This window comes from Pezoporus occidentalis, unplaced genomic scaffold (genome assembly GCF_034315485.1).
Source record: "Pezoporus occidentalis ecotype Australia unplaced genomic scaffold, CSIRO_AGI_Poc_V1 ctg209, whole genome shotgun sequence".
Taxonomy (NCBI): domain Eukaryota; kingdom Metazoa; phylum Chordata; class Aves; order Psittaciformes; family Psittacidae; genus Pezoporus; species Pezoporus occidentalis.
In genome coordinates this window covers 326,275-345,061 of record NW_026913953.1, presented here as the reverse complement: position 1 = coordinate 345,061, position 18,787 = coordinate 326,275, and the positions used below count along the sequence as shown (strand labels likewise).

The following is an 18,787-nucleotide window of genomic DNA, read 5'->3' as shown; positions in this document are numbered from 1 at the left end:
CTACTCATGAGAGTCTTGCCATTTACTTGTCCAGCTATAAATCCCTCACGGGAGTGAAGTTTCCTCACAAATGGCAAAACCAGTGAAAACGTGCTACATAATGGGTTAGTCTGAATGAATTGCAGAGGTGCCAGAACAGGCAGTTTCAAGACTTACAACAGGATTGTGGAGAGTAGTTCTCATCCATACTTTACCAGAGAAAGAAGAACCCAAGGAAACGAAAATTATTCTCAATTCAGATTCATTTTATGACCCAGGTTGAATCTGGCCCTGTACAGGATAGTTTATATGCTACTTGTAGAGAAAGACAAAATTCCAGAGCAGCACCTATTGCAGTGGTGTGCACAAACAGAACTTCAACCCAATCAACCCAATTTGAGCGCTTAAAACCCAAATGGGCTAATACAAAGAACAAACAAGGGAGGCAGAGGTATAAACAACCTTTTGTTACACAAAACATCTGCAATGGAGCTGTCCTTTCTATTTCTACCTAAGCTCTTCCCTTTAAAACTTTTATGCTGCTGAAAGATAATTTCCTACACTGAGCTCTTGCTACTCCATTATGGATTAACTGGCTGATAGTTCCTTGTCATCAGCCAGGGGGACTGAACATTTTAAGAGAAACAGACTTGCGTAATGTGGCTGCTACGGTAAAGGATTCCCTCAGCATCACAAAAAATATTTATGGTCCCTAACTAATAATTTAAAAATAAACTAAATAATTTATTTATTCTTTCCTTTTTTTCGGTCTCCTAATGAAAAAAGATAAAAAAGTTATTCATTTATTCATTCTATAAGTCTTCCAAGATCTGTAGTTCCTCTGCTTTGCGAACTCTTGCCCCCCTTTGGGAAGCAAATCCTATGAACTACATTTCCCAGTGTCCTGTAGCAAAATGGTGGTATGTACTAGGTAAGGAAACATTCTCTTATTGTCAGATCAAGTATTGACAAGGCATTTGCTCAATCAGGCTGAGCTGATAAACTCAACTGAGGTTTTTGGTATGTTACGTTTAATATCCTGGCTCACTGTAGCTGCTGCAGCTTTGTCATTTCACAGAATCATAGAATCATAGAATAATTAGGGTTGGAAAGGACCTTAAGATCATCTAGTTCCAACCCCCTGCCATGGGCAGGGATACCTCACACTAAACCATGTCACCCCAAACTCCATCCAACCTGGCCTTGAACATCACCAGGGGATCGCCTTTGTGGAAGCCCAACTTGCTGAGACCTACCAAGATTAGAGAATGACAGTGTTTTATGGAGCTACAAATCACATCAAGCTGCCCTCTGCTATATCTAACAGATGATTTTATTTATCCTGAAAGATAAACAGTGATACTCTGCAAGACACTAAAGTTCATCATGCCTCAATAACCTCACAGCATGAGTGAAAACTTACTGTACTTTAGGAAAGCCTATTGTTTGTCCTGCAGACCCAGATAAACCACAGAAACTGAGTGTCCTGTGAATACTGGAGCAGGCAACCCTACTTATTAGTAGGTTATATTTCCACAATATTAATCATCAAAAAATGAAGCATCTTAAAATTTTAATTAATAATTCCAGTATGAATCTGAAAAAGGGATATAAACAGAGAGTGCTTTTCAAATTTCTCTCTTGATATCAGATCCTTTCCTCAGTGTAAGAAAAGTCCACTTGGAGCAAAAATTGTATTTCTGGCATGTTTGTTAATTGAGACAGCTCTTTCATCTCACTGTAAGAAGAGGCACCACAAAAGATGTTATGAGTAGCTTCACACTGAGATTTTGTAGAAATTTTTCCATTCATTTTGAATCGCTGGCAGCAGTTTTTCATCGTTTGCCATGATACTCTGGCTGCTTTTAAGAAGAAAGTTCCAGAAATCAGAATCATCAATAACATTACAGAAATATAGGTTTTTGTTTTGTTTTTAAAGTAGTTTCAAAATGAACATTTTCTATTTACGTGATTGTTGGAGTTTTTTTGTTCTGGTGATGTTTTGTTGTGTGTTTTTTGTTTATTTGGTTTGGTTTCTTAATTCTACATAGTATGTAGAACAAGTACCTTTCTTGTGAAGCAATTTCAGCCAGATCTATTTACGGCTGGCTAAAGAAAGCCCCTTTCAGACTACTGACTAAACATTAGCAGCCTGACTTGTAATGGGAAGCTGCTCCTCCAGGCATGAGATAACAAGCAGTGCAGTTGAAGGTTGACTTGATTTACTCTGATAGCTCCAAATCAGTATGTTTATATTTATTAAAGAGATAATTATTAATACTCATTATTAAATATTAATACTTCCAGTGTGCTTGAAACGAGTCCATCATTTGGATTAACTGTAAGTGTCTGGTCCCTATTTGACCTTGGGTGTTGTGTAAAATGCAGAGTGAGAGAGCAAACTCCACTTGCTCTCCAGAAACAAAGGAAGGAATCTTTCCAGGACATTACAGTGGTTACACTGCAGTACCTTTTTTCTTAAAAAAACAGAGAACCTTGGCACCACCACTACTGAAGCGCTTATGAATGGAATTCACAGATGATGCTACGACACTGTATGAATGGAGCTGTGATGTGGAAGGGCTTCATCAGAACTCAGCCCATCCATGCGTCTAAATGGCTTTGCCGCTGATCATCAGCTCACATCAAAGCTAGTAATTTTCAAAGGAAATTAGCAGGTTGTTGGAGCTTCCTTATTAGAAGAATGAATACTTTCCAGTCAAACCTTTTTTCATGGTGCCCATGGGAACTGTGGACAATCTGTTACTGTCAACTGCCAAGAGTTTGAATATATTTGGTCATTTTCCTAACACCCAACAGCTCAGCCCTCTCACTCCAAAGACAGTATTAGCATTGGGAAAAAAGGTGTCATATGAATTGCTCTGGAGAACAGCCTTGACTCCGTTACTGAGAAAGTATATTGCAGACATATCTCTCTCGGCCATCTCTGTTCATCACATTCAGCCTCTTGTTGGTTTTCTCTCACTCTCTTGAGGCAGGCTGCATGGACAGAAAGGGATTTGCTCTCATATGGACTGCTTAAGTCCTGACATCATCTTCACTTACTGGAAGAAACCTTAGGAGAGAGAATCCCAGCCAGTGTGCTTGTTGTGAGCATTCATTCATTTATTCAAGTATGGCTACTTTGACAGTTCAGGAGAACACCATGGAAGTGCCACAAAGGCAATGAAAAGCAAGATGAGGCCATCTGACCCACTTGTGACATTGCATTCAGAGGATTCATAGGCATGTGAACAGAAAGTGCCTGTTACTGAAGCAGGAATCTAGGGTAACTGCTGAAGATGACCAAAAGGTATATCCTCCTCCAGCAGCCAGTGCAACCCAAATAACAAGTAAAGCCATTTGTGTCTGCAACACAACCTCTGCAGTTTTGCAGAGACCTTACCAGGTCAAAACACTGGCAAACACTTAAAAATGAAGCCCCACCCTCTTATGCCCTCTTTTTCCACCTAGTTTGCCTTCCTCAAAATAGCATCTTTTACCCACCTCACCACCCAGGTCTTCAATTTTATTAGCACAGCTGCCTTCACTCCCAACCAGAGGGCAGGATAAGCCTACAGTTACTGTACACTAAACAGAAACACCTGTGACTCTCTCTTTTTCATATGCATTCATATATATATGCGTATTAGTTATTATTTCTTTTCTTCAGAGCACTAAGTCACATGTTCTACAAAGGAAAATAAATCCCCGTCCTTACATTCTCTGCCACACCCCCGATGTGTCCTTGACAGAGAAGCACAGAAGGTGCAGCAAATATTTTATTTCACTTTATTTTAAAGAAAAGGAGAGAGGGGGAGAGAGAATTTTTGCAGCATTCCAGAGGTCCCTGGACACTCATTCCAAATGGTGGAGTAGGGCCCTGGGTGAGTTTCAGTCTAAAAGAGAACCTGAGTTTCTAGGAAGCCATCCAAACTCAACACAGACACTTTTTTTCCTTTCTAAATCAGTTTAAAAAAAAAATTTAGACCTAAAGACAAGGCGGGGGTGGGGGGGGGGAAGGGCACAGAGAAGTCAGAGAGAGTGAAGGAAGAGAAAGAAGTGGAGGGAAAGGAGAGGCAACCAAGGTAGCAGAAAAAGAATGCAACAGAAGAAACCAAGCTCTCCATTTTTATTGCCTATGTGGAGTTTTATCACCAAGAGACAGAGTTGTAACCATGCAAGAAGAGCAGCCTCCTCTGTGGCCATGAAAAAATGGCTACCTTTCTCTCCCTGGTGACAGCTCCCACAAGGGGAGCTGTTTCTGGAGCTGGTTCTCACCATGATTTGTCCACACTGGCTCTGTCCACCCTTTTCCCTGACACACAAGTGAAGGCAGCTCTGGCACACCAGTCCTGGAGATGTCTAGCTCTGGCTTACATATTCAGTTCCACTACAGCTTTGCCTAACTGATAGCATGCCCAGATCTACTGCAGCTCAACCTAACCAGAACCTTGGTCATCACAGGATATGTGTTGCACTGGGGACTCCCTCAAGACAGTTACTGTCTCCTACTGACCTCAGCCCGCAGAAAGTCACAATATCCCTTGCTTCTGTCACGTTGCACTTCATGGCATTAATGAACACTGAGTTATACTTAGGAAATTAATTGCTGCAATGTCTTACCTCACTCAGCTTAGCCCAGTTGAATGACTTCAGTGGGTGCGAAGGCTGTGGGACAGATTTCTTCTTCAGGCTGGTGCCACTGCTGCTGAAGGTGGTTGTTGAAGGAGGTGGAATTCCCATGCTGAAGAAAGGTGGTGCTCCTGGTGGAGGAGGAGGTCCTCCTGGAGGGGGTGGTGGAGCAGGAGGAGGGGGACAACTAGAGAAAGGCAGAGGAGGTGGCAGTGGTGGCAGATTCTCAGACATGTGAGAAGAGGACAAAGCTAATGGGCCACCTGGAGGGGGTGGAGGTGGGGGTGGGAAGGAAATGCTGCTTCCTTGCTGGAAAACAAAAAAACACATAGAAAAAGAAAGCAAACCATTTAAAAGGCACAGTAACTCCATGTTGCCAGCTGATATGATTTTGTTATGAGACTCAAAATATTTGATGTTTTCTTTAAAGCCTCCTGCACTCAAAGTCAGGCAATAAAGGGAGGAATCTCAGCTTTCGTTTAAGAGAAAGTTTCAAGCCCTTGAAGTTATGGAGAAGAGCTTGAAAAAAGGGACCATAAATGGCACAGAGAAACAGAAAGCTATCAAAAGCCAAAAAGTATTATTTTCTCCTTATGTATGAATAAAAAGAAAAGTTCAGTCTTATGAACTTTTGAACTCCTGGGTTTTAAACTTTAGGGTTTGAAATACAGAATGCCTGTCATTAGGCCCCACTAATACAAAGTGGGAGAAGGGAAGAGGGAATGAGTCTGCTTTCTGCAGTGTATAACTTCTCAGGGCTGTGTCCTGGCAAGTTGAGGCTCAGGCACACTGCAGGGATGGAAGGAGCACCAAGCAGGAGGAAGCAGCTGCAAATGTCACTTCTGCAGGGCTCCAAGGCAGTACAGATACTCTTGGAACATGACAGTCTTCACTGAATCCTTCACTAAATTTACTTTTGTATCTGGGAGGTTTATCTCTATTGCACTGAAACAAATATCAGGGCCACCCCACTCAACAGTAAAAATTATGGCTGAAGGAGGACACATGTGCCTCAGTAGCTTCTGCTAGGAAGGTGTCTGAGGAGAACAAATGGGACAGCCCATGCATTATCCATTCTATACCACCACCCCAGGGATTTCAGTCTCAGGTAAAAGTCAAGCAGCTTCTTAAGTACTCATCTTTGGAGCTGGCTAGACAGACTCTCTCTGTACTGATCATAGAAAGTATTTAACTCATAATGTGCTTTTGTTTGTCATTCATTAGTTAGCAGGCCTTAAACAAGGATGGGAAAAGTCACAGTCCCATACCGAGAACTCATTAAGTTGAGCCACCAGGTCATTCATCTGGTCCCGAGTCTGGCGCAGCTCCAATGATTCCTTCTGCAGCTTGTCCTTCATTTTGTTCAGTGTCTTCATCATTTCATCTTTCTCCTGGGTCTTTGTCTCACATTCCCGCTCCTTCTTCTCTAACCTGCTCATTAGCTCGGCATGATCTAGGAGGAACAGGCAAGTGTGGATGATGAAGTACAGCATATGAAGAGTCCCCAGAGAGATGCAATTTATGCTGAAATAAAGCTGACAAATCTGTCAGTTCAATTGAGGATGTATGAGAGTAAGAAAAAGAAAACAGTCCGTCTTGACAGTGATCTTCAGTGATAAAAACAGCGATGCCTAAGTTTCACCTGGAGTGTCAAATCACTTTACGTGTGGATTGAGAGAAGCTCCATCCTATGAAACACATAAACTGACCACCATAACACACAATTATTCGAGGGAATAAAGCAGGGTTTGTCCACAAAAGGAAAAGCTGTGTCCAGCTCTGCTGCTCTGTGATGGAATTGGCATCAGTCTTCCCTCCTCTTTGGCCTCCCCAAGCACAGGGGACGCACTCACCTTTCCGAAACTTCTCTGCCTGGTCCCTCCACTGCTTGACTTCATTTTCATTCACCAGCCTGAAAGATGATATCAGATAATTTAATCCTGTTCTGAGCTACCCAGGCCAAAAGGCAAGTGGCCACTCTATACAGCGATCAGCAAAAGGCAACCTGGTGAATTTATATATTTATACAGGATCATAAAAGTGGTCAGTCTGGTTCCAGATCCTGATCGTTATTGTAGCCAACAGCTAATATAAATGTGATGGCTTGTTGCTCCAGGTGCTGAAAAGGGATAAACAAATGCCTGGTGAAAAAAATCCTGATACATTCCTGTGTTCAGGTAAAGCCCTCAAAGTGCCAAGTCTACTTATCTTGAAAGAGAGAAGACATCACTAAAATAATCATAGCTGCTGTGGGTTACAAATTACCTCACCCTTAATACAAGACCATATGGCCATCTTTTTTTTTGCTCTCTGTGGTTCTCTTTTTCCTTTCTTATAAGGAGAGAGGATGCATATCTATTGGGGAAAAATATCACTAACAAGGCAATATCTTGAGATATGAGCATTTCACATTACTATTTCCTATTACTGACAGAAAATATGCAGGGCATGCTGGAGATCGATTAGATATGCAGAATGAGGAGTAGCCATAAAAGCAGAAAGGGAAGATCAGGCACGAGGTCTACAGTAAAGTCTGATATCCAGATAGACAGAAAGAGATCAACACCAGTGTATTTTTCCATGACAAAAAAATTACTTTTGATTTTGGCATATGCCTGTAACAGGAGGGACTGTAAGAATTTTAGTACAGGAGAATTTGGTTTCATATGTGGCTTATGTTCTATAAAATGCTCTTTTCAGTGGATAATTCAGAAGGGTAATGGGCCAGGAATTACCTGCAAAGGCATATGGATGGAATAAAGAGTCCAAAAGTTTGGCTAAAAAAGGACTGAAAAACAAGGAAGTTGAAACAAGAGCCAGCTCATGTAGCTAGACTTCTCAAATGATGCATCCTATAGGAAAAAATAATTATAATGCCCTTGGCCAAGTCTGTGGGTAAGAGCACACAGACATTTCATGAAGAGGTAAAAGGTTTTGTGTGCTAGGTGGAGGCTGCTTTCCTCTGTTTGAAATCTTTCTAAACCATGTGCTCATTAGTGAGGAATGAGATCTAAATAGAGATGATCACTTTTTTTTTTTTTTGTGAATATCAATGAAAGCTGTCATCAACATTCTGAATAGAAAAAGGTACATGAGGAAGCCTTGTTATAAAATCATGGGTATTTCTTCTGCTCTTCTAACCAGCTTAGTGTAATAAAAATTAGAAGCCACTAGAAAATGCTATCTAGTTGTCATTCAAAGGCAACTAGAATGCTAACAAGACAATGAGGAGCTATAAGTTAAAATAAGAAGCTCCTCAGGTATTATATTTCCTAAGCACCTGCATATTTATCATATACCTGCAACACAGAAATAAACAATAATTACGCAGCTTACATTTTAATGATATTTTTGACATTGAAGTTTTCCAGTGGAGCTATGTCTGGATCTTCTCCTCGCTCATCCTGAAGAACAATTTGTTGGAGTATTCTGTCCAACAGCTGCCATTGCTGGAAGTTTCCTGCATTCCTCTTATCTGCATGGAAAGAGACCAACTCATGAGAACTTTCATTTCTATGCCAAAATGCACACACCTGCCAACAGACTGGCATTCCTTCCTTTTCACCTTCCATCTCAATCCTGTATGTAGTAGTGTTAGAACACAAAGCCAAATCCCAAACTGTTGCTAGCAGATTATTTACAAACCCCTGGCATACTGGAACAACACATAACAGGCATAGGCAACTCCACACCTGATTTGCACATTCAGGCTGTGCAACCATTTTGACAGATTAACTCAAACTTGCACTTTGAACATCTGCAGAAGAGACTCCTTTGTGATAGCTGTTACTCAGTATTTTCTGAGGCTTGATGTTGGGGTTTTTTTTGCTACCAAGGTAACACTGGGGCTGAGCACTGTAAAAACAGTCATGTTCTACTGCACGCTTGGTTATCTGAAGGTCAGTGAAACTCAAATGGCATGAGAAATTTATACAAAAATGACCAAAAAGTGCAGAGAGAAAGCAGAGATTGAACCAAAGAGACTGATCCCATGGAGCCAGAGAAACAAAGTTCATCTAAGCTCCCTGAGTTGCACAACCTAGACCTTTAGGTTCTTTAAAACAGTTTGACTGCTCAAGTACAGCTGTAATAAAGATCAGCACCTGATACCTAACAGGACCAAGGCAGGCAGTTCTTTAGTGATCTCGGTATGCCTCTGATCAGCTGCTACACTCTGGAAGCATAACTGAATTATTTTATTACAGTTAACAAGAAGATTCCTATCACTTCTGTTGAAAACAAATACCAACTTCTTTTTTCAGTTACAGTTCAGAAGCCCTCCACTGATGCACTGCCATGAGGCAGAAGCCTGAAGACTTAACTGTGGAATTTCCCAGTGACAGAACAGCTTTCAGTACTGCGTTGTTTCACCAGAAACATTCCTCACTGCATTTTGTTAATATTCAAAATGGTATCTATTTCTGGGAATTCCCTGCTTCACAGCACAAGGGCTCTTTCTTTTTTAAGACTTCTAATTTGAAATCATTACAAGCTCTGTCAGTGACCAACTGGAATGTCTCAGCTACTTCATTTTATTTACAAGTGCAGAGAGGTCAAGCTGCTGCTTTAAGTATTGCTACAAAAATCTACTGGATGGAGTCAGTGTAAGATACCATGGCCCTTTGCCACTGCCAAGTTCTGAGTGAAAGACAGGGGCGATGTGTGTTCTGGTATCTCTGACCCTGTTCCTACACCAAAGCTTCACCTAGTTCTTCAACATCACTTCCTCTGGAAAACTGTTATGTACTCACATGGCAACTGCAAACAGTGCTGGAGGATGGATAACAAATAGGGATAGGCATCTGTGTGCTTCAATCTCTTCTTGATCAACTCAAACATCTGAGAGGCACTTTTTGTATCAATGTGGATCTGAAGTAAGAGAAGGTAATGAAAGAATAAGAGAAAAATCATGCATAGTGAAAGCCTGACTGTGAAAGATCTGATCAACATAGACACAGGCAAATTTACAGTGACTGGACCTCTGCAGAGCCTCCTGCAGTGTCCAGCTACAAGTTCCAGTGAGGAGCAGGCATACGTGTCTTTGAGACCATCATTGCCATCACCACTCCAGTATGGAAAAGATCCCCAAAGTAAAGGGTTACAAAGGTAGGAGGTAGGCAAAGCCACGAAGAACTGTTCTGCAGCAAGTAAAACATTTGGGTCATAGAAAGTGCTGACACAAATTGTAAAAGCTGAGCAGAAAAGGGCTAGTTGCACTGTACTGTGTATGGCCAGAACTGGTCATGAAGAAAAAGGAATCTAACTATTCTAGACCCTACAGCCTCTTATTGTTGCTAGAGGTTGTGGAAACCACCCTTGTTTCAGGCTTGTGTTTAAAATCAACCCCATCTAAAATATTGATCCTCTCCCCAGGCTCTGAGATGACAGTCTTCAGGAGAGTTTCCTGTAATCTTGGGAAGAGTTATCAGAGAAGAGCCCAAGCTTCACCCATAGTCCTGTAAAGGAGATTTCTGAATCTAGAATGCACCTGGATCATCAGGACTGAGAACATGAGAGCAGGGCTGAGACCCTCTGCACTTCTGAACCTTCAGCCAAACAAAAGAAAGAAGTCTTTGTCAAAGACAGTTGGCAGAAGCCCTGTGATCATTATTCACACATCACAAACCCACTATTTGTTAAATGAGAAACAATTAAAACAAAAGCACCAGCCACTCTCAGTACCAAAGTCAATCACTGTTTTCAGGGAACACAAAGGGAAGTTGCACTAAGCATCCAAAGTGGAGGTTCAGTTTTGGCAAGTTCAGGTACTCCAGAGAAAAACTTACCAGGTCAAACCGCTTGGCAAGTTCCAGGTCATCTTCATTTCTGACCATCTCAAAGAAATCTAAGTGCCTAAAAGAAAACAGAAAAACAAACCAAACAAAACCTGCCAATAGCACAATTCAGACTGAAACTAAGCACGTCACTACAGAAGAAGCAACACCGCGTTTCCAGTTAGAACACCTGGAAATTCGCAAGCACTTCTCACATGAAGTGCTGAGACATGTATGCAAGGCAACTCAGGGGGGCCAGCAACAAGCCAAAAGGAATGGCTGGCTGAGTTATACATGCTCTTCAACCCTTGTGCTAGGTCACTGTGTTGAGGTAAGGCTGCTGAAAGTAAACCTAGAACAGGAAAGGGATATTCTATATGTGGTGAATGCTGTGCCTGCAGTGACAATACATTTCTAAGAAGTCCATGCCATACTTGCTCCCCGAATATTAGACCACTAACAAGTTGTTTCTTTCACATGGTGGAGCAGAGATGCATTCAATGGATTAGTTGAACAGCAGAGCTCATAATTGTCTACATTTGCCTATTGATGAGCACAGCAGCATGCCTTTGTGGGATCTGGGGTCCTGGTGAAAGACCATGGCAACTGGATTTCTCTTACACCGAGACTAGAGCACAGAAGATGATGTGGAGAAAGGCTGTGGCACATCCCCCTGTATACAGACTTGGCATATAAACTGTGTAATCCAGGCATCTGGGGTAGTCTCAGACCACTGTTATCATTCTCATGACTAATGTGTAAGATCCAAACGTGCCCCTAAGCACCTCCTGGTTACAGACAGAAGGAACACAGATTGCCTATAGGACAGATTGTCTTTTTGGTTACTATGTTGTAGATCAAAAGTAACACAGAATCATAGAATAGTTAGGGTTGGAAAGGACCTTAAGATCATCTAGTTACAACCCCCCTGCCATGGGCAGGGACACCTCACACTAAACCATGTCACCCAAGGATCTGTCCAACCTGGCCTTGAACACTGCCAGGGATGAAGCATTCACAACTTCGCTGGGTAACCCATTCCAGTGCCTCACCAACCTTACAGAACAGAATTTTGTCCTTATATCCAATCTAAACTTCCCCTGTTTAAGTTTTAACCCGTTACTCCTTGTCCTGTCACTACAGTCCCTAATGAAGAGTCCATCCCCAGCATCCCTATAGGCCCCCTTCAGATACTGGAAGGCTGCTATGAGGTCTCCACACAGCCTTCTCTTCCCCAGGCTGAACAGCCCCAACTTTTTCAGCCTGTCTTCATACGGGACATGCTCCAGCCCCCTGATCCTTGTGCCCCTTCTCTGGACTTGTTTCAAGAGTTCCATGTCCTTTTTATGTTGAGGACACCAGAACTGCACGGAATACTCCAGGTGAGGTCTCACAAGAGCAGAGTAGTGGGGCAGGATCACCTCCTTCAACCTGCTGGTCACGCTCCTTTTGACGCAGCCCAGGATACGGTTGGCTTTCTGGGCTGCGAGCTCACACTGAAGCCGGCTCATGTTCATTTTCTCATCGACCAGCACCCCCAAGTCCTTCTCCGCAGGGCTGCTCTGAATCTCTTCTCTGCCCAACCTGTAGCTGTGCGTGGGATTGCTTCGACGCAGGTGTTTTGTGCAGTTGCAGAGCTGTTTGCAGATGCTCCTTACTTTTCTCGCTTGCCCCCTTGGCATCTCTACCCCTTTACCCACCTTCTCTCATAGTTGTGCTAGTGATGCTGTTTGGAGGTTGTGATACAATTAGATCACAAAAAAGACTGAGCTTAAAGAAAAAACATGGAAACTCAGAACCTGTGCATATAATATATATATGCACATATATAATATAACCACACATACTCAGTCTCATTGAAGTCAATTAACTACTGCCTTCCCTCCCTCCTACCAGAACTGGCTTTTGTTACAAGTTTTGCTACAAGAAAAAAAAAAAAAAAGAAAAGAAAATTTTTAATGTATTTTTTATTTTTTTCATTCCAATTGCCATCCCACCTTTGAAAAAAAGCAATTCAGGAACTCCTTGCCACAGCCACTGCTAATTCAGTATGTACGTTTCCTACTTCATCTGCTGATTTTAAGGACAAATCTCCTTTTTGTCTTTAAAGAAAGTCAGATTTAGGAAGTGACAGAGACAGCTTAATGCTCAAATCTGAAACCCAAATGGAGGAGAGTTTCCAAGAACTCTTTCTGTTGGTCAACAACTGTTCTCAGAAAATATGTCTTACCTGTCCAGTGTGGCATTCTCGTGTCCTCTTAGCTTGTCAATGACAGGTTGAATTCCCAGCATTAGAAACTCATATCGTAGGTGTAATCGGAACTCCAAATTATCCTTAAGAAGCGGGGGAAAACAAGTTACTGGATTTCAAAAGCTTTTAATTAATCACATTATAAAAGAGAAAAATTACTTAAAACCTCAGTTCTTCCCTTTTTAGTATCTTCTATCCTGACACTAAATTCACAGAGCAACTAATTCCAGTAAAGTAAAAAAAAACAATGCCTTTACATCTATTTCACTTAAAAATACAGTCCTTGCTTAGTTACAGTGAGTTCTGCATACCCTGTCAGAACAGGACACACACCATGCTGTTCCATAGAGAACAGAAGTTATTAGTGTTTGTCCTGCTAATGCATTAGAGATCCACCTGCTGCTTACAGATGAAAAGTACTGCATTCTTTCTCCTAGCTTTTATGTTTATTTGTCATAAAATCACCACATACTCTAGCAAACTTTGAACTTATTCAGCAGGATGTTACAGGACATACAGGCACAAATGTAGTGCCAGACAGAGCTCTTATGGGCCTGTTGTCTGTTGTGGTTTAACCAAAAAAAGAAAAGCCAGGGTAACAAAATTAACAATTTTAATGAAACAATATCAGTTTAAACTATCCTCCAGACTCAACAGAAAGTCCTGTTAATGAACAAAAAAACAACAAACTATCTTTTCTGAAATTTCTCCCTTTGACATTTTTAAATCTAAATGTTTTGAATTTGGTTTTGAAACAAAACAAAATTTCAAAACATTTCTGAAGATAAAGCAAAATATTTTCCAAAAGGCTGAAATCAAGAGGTAAATGCTTTGCAATCCTTGAAATAAAACAACAAAAGACCCCAAAACAATCATTTCAGTAGTTTATGTTGTATTAGAAGAGTCTGGGAATTAAATAATATGGAAGACATTATAAGACTGATATTAAAAATTAAGCATTATTTTCCACAAACTGTATCTTCTCAATAATACAAGATACGTGACTTAATCTACTAACTATTTCCAAGGCAAATTAAAACAAGTGCAACATTTCAGAAGGAATTTCCAGGACAGTGACTCACCTCACCAGCACCAGCATTCAGAACAGCATTTATAAAGGACATGATGGCTGTTTTGAGATTTACTTCATCTCGGTATCGCCCCATACTTCTGTCTAGCTCATTCAGCAATGTCTAAAACAGAATAGTAGTCTGAGTTAGATGACATAAACTGATTTCTTGCACCATTGTGCATACTGTTCAAGGGATATGCACAGTCTTCTTTTGATTTGCTATATATTTGCAGGGGGGCTGGAACTAAATGATCTTAAGGTCCTTTCCAACCCTAACCATTCTGTGATTCTATGGTCTAATCACTAACATACATATAGATATTTTGCCATAATTTTGAGAACATTAGGAGACGAACGAGAAAAAAAAAAAAAATAGACCAATACTGTTGGTAGCCTTCGTTTATATGGTCTATTGAGGATTAATTCCACTAATTCCACTTGAATATTTACCATAGAGGTTATACGTAGAAACTGATTAGCCATGAAACCAATTCTACTTTTAGCTTTCTGCTGATGACATTGAATCTTCTCTTGAAGATCTTCTCTGATCAGCTCATAATTCCAAGGGCGATTTTCCTTACTGGAAGAGTAACAAATTCCACTTGAGATTTGCCAGTTCAATTGTATGTATCTCACCCCAGCATTAATAATAAACTCATATATTTGTTTTGCTGACGCACTAGAAAAGACAGAATTCTTTTTACTCTTCCCAAGAAGTTTTGGCCATAAAGCGAGAATGAAGATAAAAGTAGCTTTCTAGTGTTGAGCTCAGCAGACCATCTAAATATTTTGAAGCTATAATGCTGAATAAGCAAGTTAGTTTTCCTTTAGTCAGTCTTCTCTCCCTAGCTACTGAAAGTGCTCATTCATAGCAAAATCTTCCCTGCGACAGTCATGGGTTTCATAGGTCTGGAAAATGGAGATCACCATGGAGATACGTCTCAAGAAACAGGGGGAATATATCCTCCTGTGCTTTCCCCAGGGGAAAGAATACTCCCATGGCTTCATGCAAACAATTTGCTTGGGTTTGTGTAAAAAAGTATTTTGATCTATCATGCACTGCTACTGACAACTTTTCTTATATTTGAGCATTGTATGCGCAATATCAAGCAAGCTCAGTTTCATAAACTCCTTTTCTTGCATCTTCTTAATTGCCCAGCTGGTATTTGCAAATATCCTACTTTGGTATTTGAACGTCCATCACATCCGTGATTTCCCAGTAGTGAATGAATACCAGCTCTTCCCCCATTCTGTTAGAAATGAGCCTTACAAAAAAACACATGAAATGTCCTACTGAGCCAGATTGATGGCCAGTCCAGTCCAACATTCTATCTCTAACAATCATAGAAGATTATCTAAGAAGTCTTTAAATTCACCAACAAAGCTCTCTCTTCAACGTGACAAATAAACAGACGTAAATAATAATTTAATTCTCTTGCTGTCAGATCTGACATTGAAATCCAAAGCACCTGTGTCTTCTTGGAATAATTTAAGTAGCCAACATTACAGAAGCATCAAAATCAAGGATAGCTTTGCTAGTTTTCTTCAGAGGCCTCATTCCTACCATATATTCTCAGAAACTTTTGGTAATATGCTAAAATCTATGAAAAAACAGCAGATACAGTGCCCACACAGGATGAAGGATGCAAAAATTTTCTATCCCCCATCTTAGAAGGCTGGACTAGGAGCAGAAAGCAGTGGGGGCCAAATTTGCACTAAGCTAACTGAAGAGCAGCACATCATCATGCGATTGTTCAGCCCTAGAAGGAAACACTGTAAGTTCGTGCTATTCCTAAAGATCAGAGTCTACACCCACACACTGTGGCTGAACTCCAATATTGCCAACCCTTTGCAAATGGCTGAGGTTCAAGTCTTCACTTGAACATTTTCTGTGAAGAAGATTTCACCACACCTCTTGGCAGCCAGCTCTGTGGCCCAATTGATCTTATGGTTGTAAAAGTTTTTCCTATTATTTAAGCAAAACTTTCCTCACTTAATCCCATTATTCCTCATCACTAACATCTAGTAGGGTTTTGTTCAATCTGCAGCAACCCTCAAAAGGCTTTGGTTAAGTGTTGAAGGGAAGAAGCAAATCAATTGGGAACACAGGATTTTAATTTGTTCCTTGTTAGCTCCCCTACTACAATTCCAAATTAATCAGATTTCTTCCTATAGATTATGTAGGTACTGAGCATGCTTAACACAAAACAGGCAAGAAGGCTTTGAAAGGCATGCTCCTAATCACCTTTTCAACTGATGATATCAAGCTTCCTTTATTCCTTCACTTCAAGTATTAAAATTCCCAGTATCATTAAGGAGGAAAATAAGAGTTCTACCCAAAGAAGCCCAATTAATATTTACATCAGCAATTTAAATCAGCTCCTTTCAGACAATATTTAACACCTAGGTTCCCCCAAGACTAAAAGAAAATTTTTTTCTCCCCCCAGGGGTCCCCAACCAGGTAGGTGTCTTATATCACAGACTAGGCTGGAAGGGCACTGGAACATCCTGATAAAATTTTCTGGGCTAGTACACAGCATTATGACCTTGCCACATGAGTTTGACTCAAAATGCGGAATGTTAAAAAGCACAATGTGTTACGATAACACAATGCCTTCGCTCCATAGGAGAAGTGAGGGGAGGCAGCAAGCATAATAATAATTAGAAAGGCATCAGCTTAGGGAAGAGTAAGATTGTGCCCCTTTCACAAAGAAAACCAGTCATAAATGGGATAATTAGATGCAAATGAGAATAGAAATCAATGATTCTTCTTTCTCACTGTTTTTTTGGGGGGGGCGGGTGTTTTTTTTTTTTTTTTTGTTTTGTTTGGGTCGGTTATTTTTTTTTAGAAACCTCCACCTTCACAAGAATAGAACCTGAGAAATTCAAGATAAAGCAATTCCTTGGACTTTTGGATGGTCATGCAGTAAATCAGTGATGGAATTACGCTAGTACTGGTTTTGAATACATCAGGTGGAAAAGAATCCCAGCAAGGACACCAAAGGCTCATCTTCCTAATTCCACATTCCTGCTTTGAGGGTTTATTGCCTGGCTTTCCTATGTTTGCTTTCATTTCTCTTCTGTGAGAAGTAGAGTAGAATTTGTAGGCACAGAAGCATATTTCAAAGAAAAACAGAATGAAAAAAAGGCAGCTTTTCCAGACTGTCTCAGGAAGAAGACTGAAGGCATGCCTTTATGTTATTGTGGTATTTGAGTAAAGATGGAATACTGCTCTGGAGAGGGCAGTTTTCAAGGAATATCTTAAAAGAGGAACTGAAGACTGCCTGTTGGACATTAAAGTGAGAGTTATTCCAGGCAGAAGGGCAGCAGCAGGTAAAGCGATCAGTTCAGGCAAGAAGCTGTGACAAATGTGAGAGAATTGGAATAGTCACGATATATATTCACATAGAAACATAATGCATAAACTCTAGTTGCAAGTGTCAAGACAAAGATGATCCTGATAGACCTGTGAACACACTGACCAGTGGAGATACAGGTTGTAGCTGAGTGCTAAAAGGAATTTGAGTGAAGACTGAAGTCTCAACAAAGAAGGGTAAGTTCTGGAGAATCTCTCATAGCATTAAAGTGACTCCTCCCTGAAGTTAAGGATTAGATTGATAATTGCAATCAGTAGATGCAATGCTGACAATATGGAAAAAAACAGTATTTAAATCAGCATTTCCACTCAGAGCAAAAGATGAAATTTTGTTAAGGAGATATTCCTTCATATTCATAAAAGTTCCACCTATATTTTACATTAACTTCAATTAAAAAAACAAAAACAAAACCAACAAGAACACATAAAAAGCAAAGAAATCTTTTCCAAATAGTAAGAGCTATAGCAGCACAGAGCCAATGCAAGTTTAGCAAGAACCATGTCTGAAGTTTCAGCCTTCTTTCTGTACTAATTCACTGGTTGCTGGGTCCTCTGACTCCTTTTGACTAGCTGTGCCAGGTAGCAAGGGTTTTGCTTAGAGCAATGACCAGCAATAATTTCTGGCATTCAACAAAACATGCCACGTTTTATGTTACTATGTCAAATACATGATCTCTACATCACTCCACTACACCTGAACACGTGCAAATTCAAAATAACCAATGTTCCAATCTAATGTTTTCAGCAGGAAGTTATGCACTAGTTCAGGTTTTAGATGGTTGCCAGTAAATTCTGATCCTCCCTTCTTATAAAGAGGAGTGAAAGGAGAACTGTGCACCCCAAATTTTTATTCATCATGATGATATTCCTCTTCAAGCAGCACAGTAACACATCTGGAACAGTGTTTCTTATATGTACCTCCTGATTCCTCAAAGTATGTAGTGGTGGTCACTGCAGATGATATGGGAAGAGTGGGACACTTATATTTACTGCAATATGCAAGAGGGGAAAATAAATCCAAACACATAGTATACAAAGTACCAGCTTTCATAGATGAGGAAGATTAAATTGACAGTGAGGTGGCTGAAATGCTGAAGAATATTATCAACCTCTGTTGTCAGGAAGACAACTTAAGTAAAAGCACAATTGCACTTATGTTGTCGAGGTTAGCGCTATCTGTAAGTCCTTTATTGGACATTCTGATCAAGGTGAGCTAGTACAGTTTCCAGAAAGCCCTACACTTTTTTACTTTCCTTGATAATAAACTGCAAGACTGGTCTGAAGCACAGATGCAGGAGGGCAAGAGGCAAAGAGATATAACAGTCTCTTAACTGACAAGTCCTGGAGTATCAGAGAATCTTCAATTAAAATGTAAGGAAGACCACGAACACATTTATTTGAATTTATTCAAATTAAAAATTACTCATCTCTCTGTTAGACAAAAATCCCATTCTATCATCTAGACACAAGCGTTAGAAATTGCATACAAGAACACTTCCCTTCTGCTAAATAATTTTGGGGTTTGGGTGGGGTTATTTTTTTTGTGTTAAGAAAGAAAAAAGAAATAGTATCCATTTATCTTTCAATTTGTCCCCAATGGAAAGCATTTTGACAAAAACAAGCATTTATGCAAAGTACTTACATGAACATGAGAGCTTGTAAAGATCTGCAAATCATTAAACCAGATTCCTCAAAAGCTC

The 18,787-nt window shown here is 40.4% G+C and overlaps 1 protein-coding gene across 2 annotated transcripts in view; it reads right to left on the bottom strand.

Annotated features, from left to right (window-relative positions):
- The window catches only part of DAAM2 (dishevelled associated activator of morphogenesis 2), a 171,597-nt gene that overhangs the window by 43,467 nt on the left and 109,343 nt on the right, over window positions 1-18,787 (bottom strand). For both annotated transcript variants that reach the window (XM_062619065.1, XM_062619066.1), the window contains exons 7-14: window positions 13,722-13,832; window positions 12,619-12,722; window positions 10,401-10,467; window positions 9,366-9,483; window positions 7,951-8,089; window positions 6,468-6,526; window positions 5,883-6,067; window positions 4,606-4,923 (exon numbers count right to left, since the gene is read on the bottom strand). In XM_062619065.1, the coding sequence (XP_062475049.1) occupies window positions 4,606-4,923; window positions 5,883-6,067; window positions 6,468-6,526; window positions 7,951-8,089; window positions 9,366-9,483; window positions 10,401-10,467; window positions 12,619-12,722; window positions 13,722-13,832 (1,101 nt within the window). The remainder of the gene's footprint in view (window positions 1-4,605; window positions 4,924-5,882; window positions 6,068-6,467; window positions 6,527-7,950; window positions 8,090-9,365; window positions 9,484-10,400; window positions 10,468-12,618; window positions 12,723-13,721; window positions 13,833-18,787) is intronic.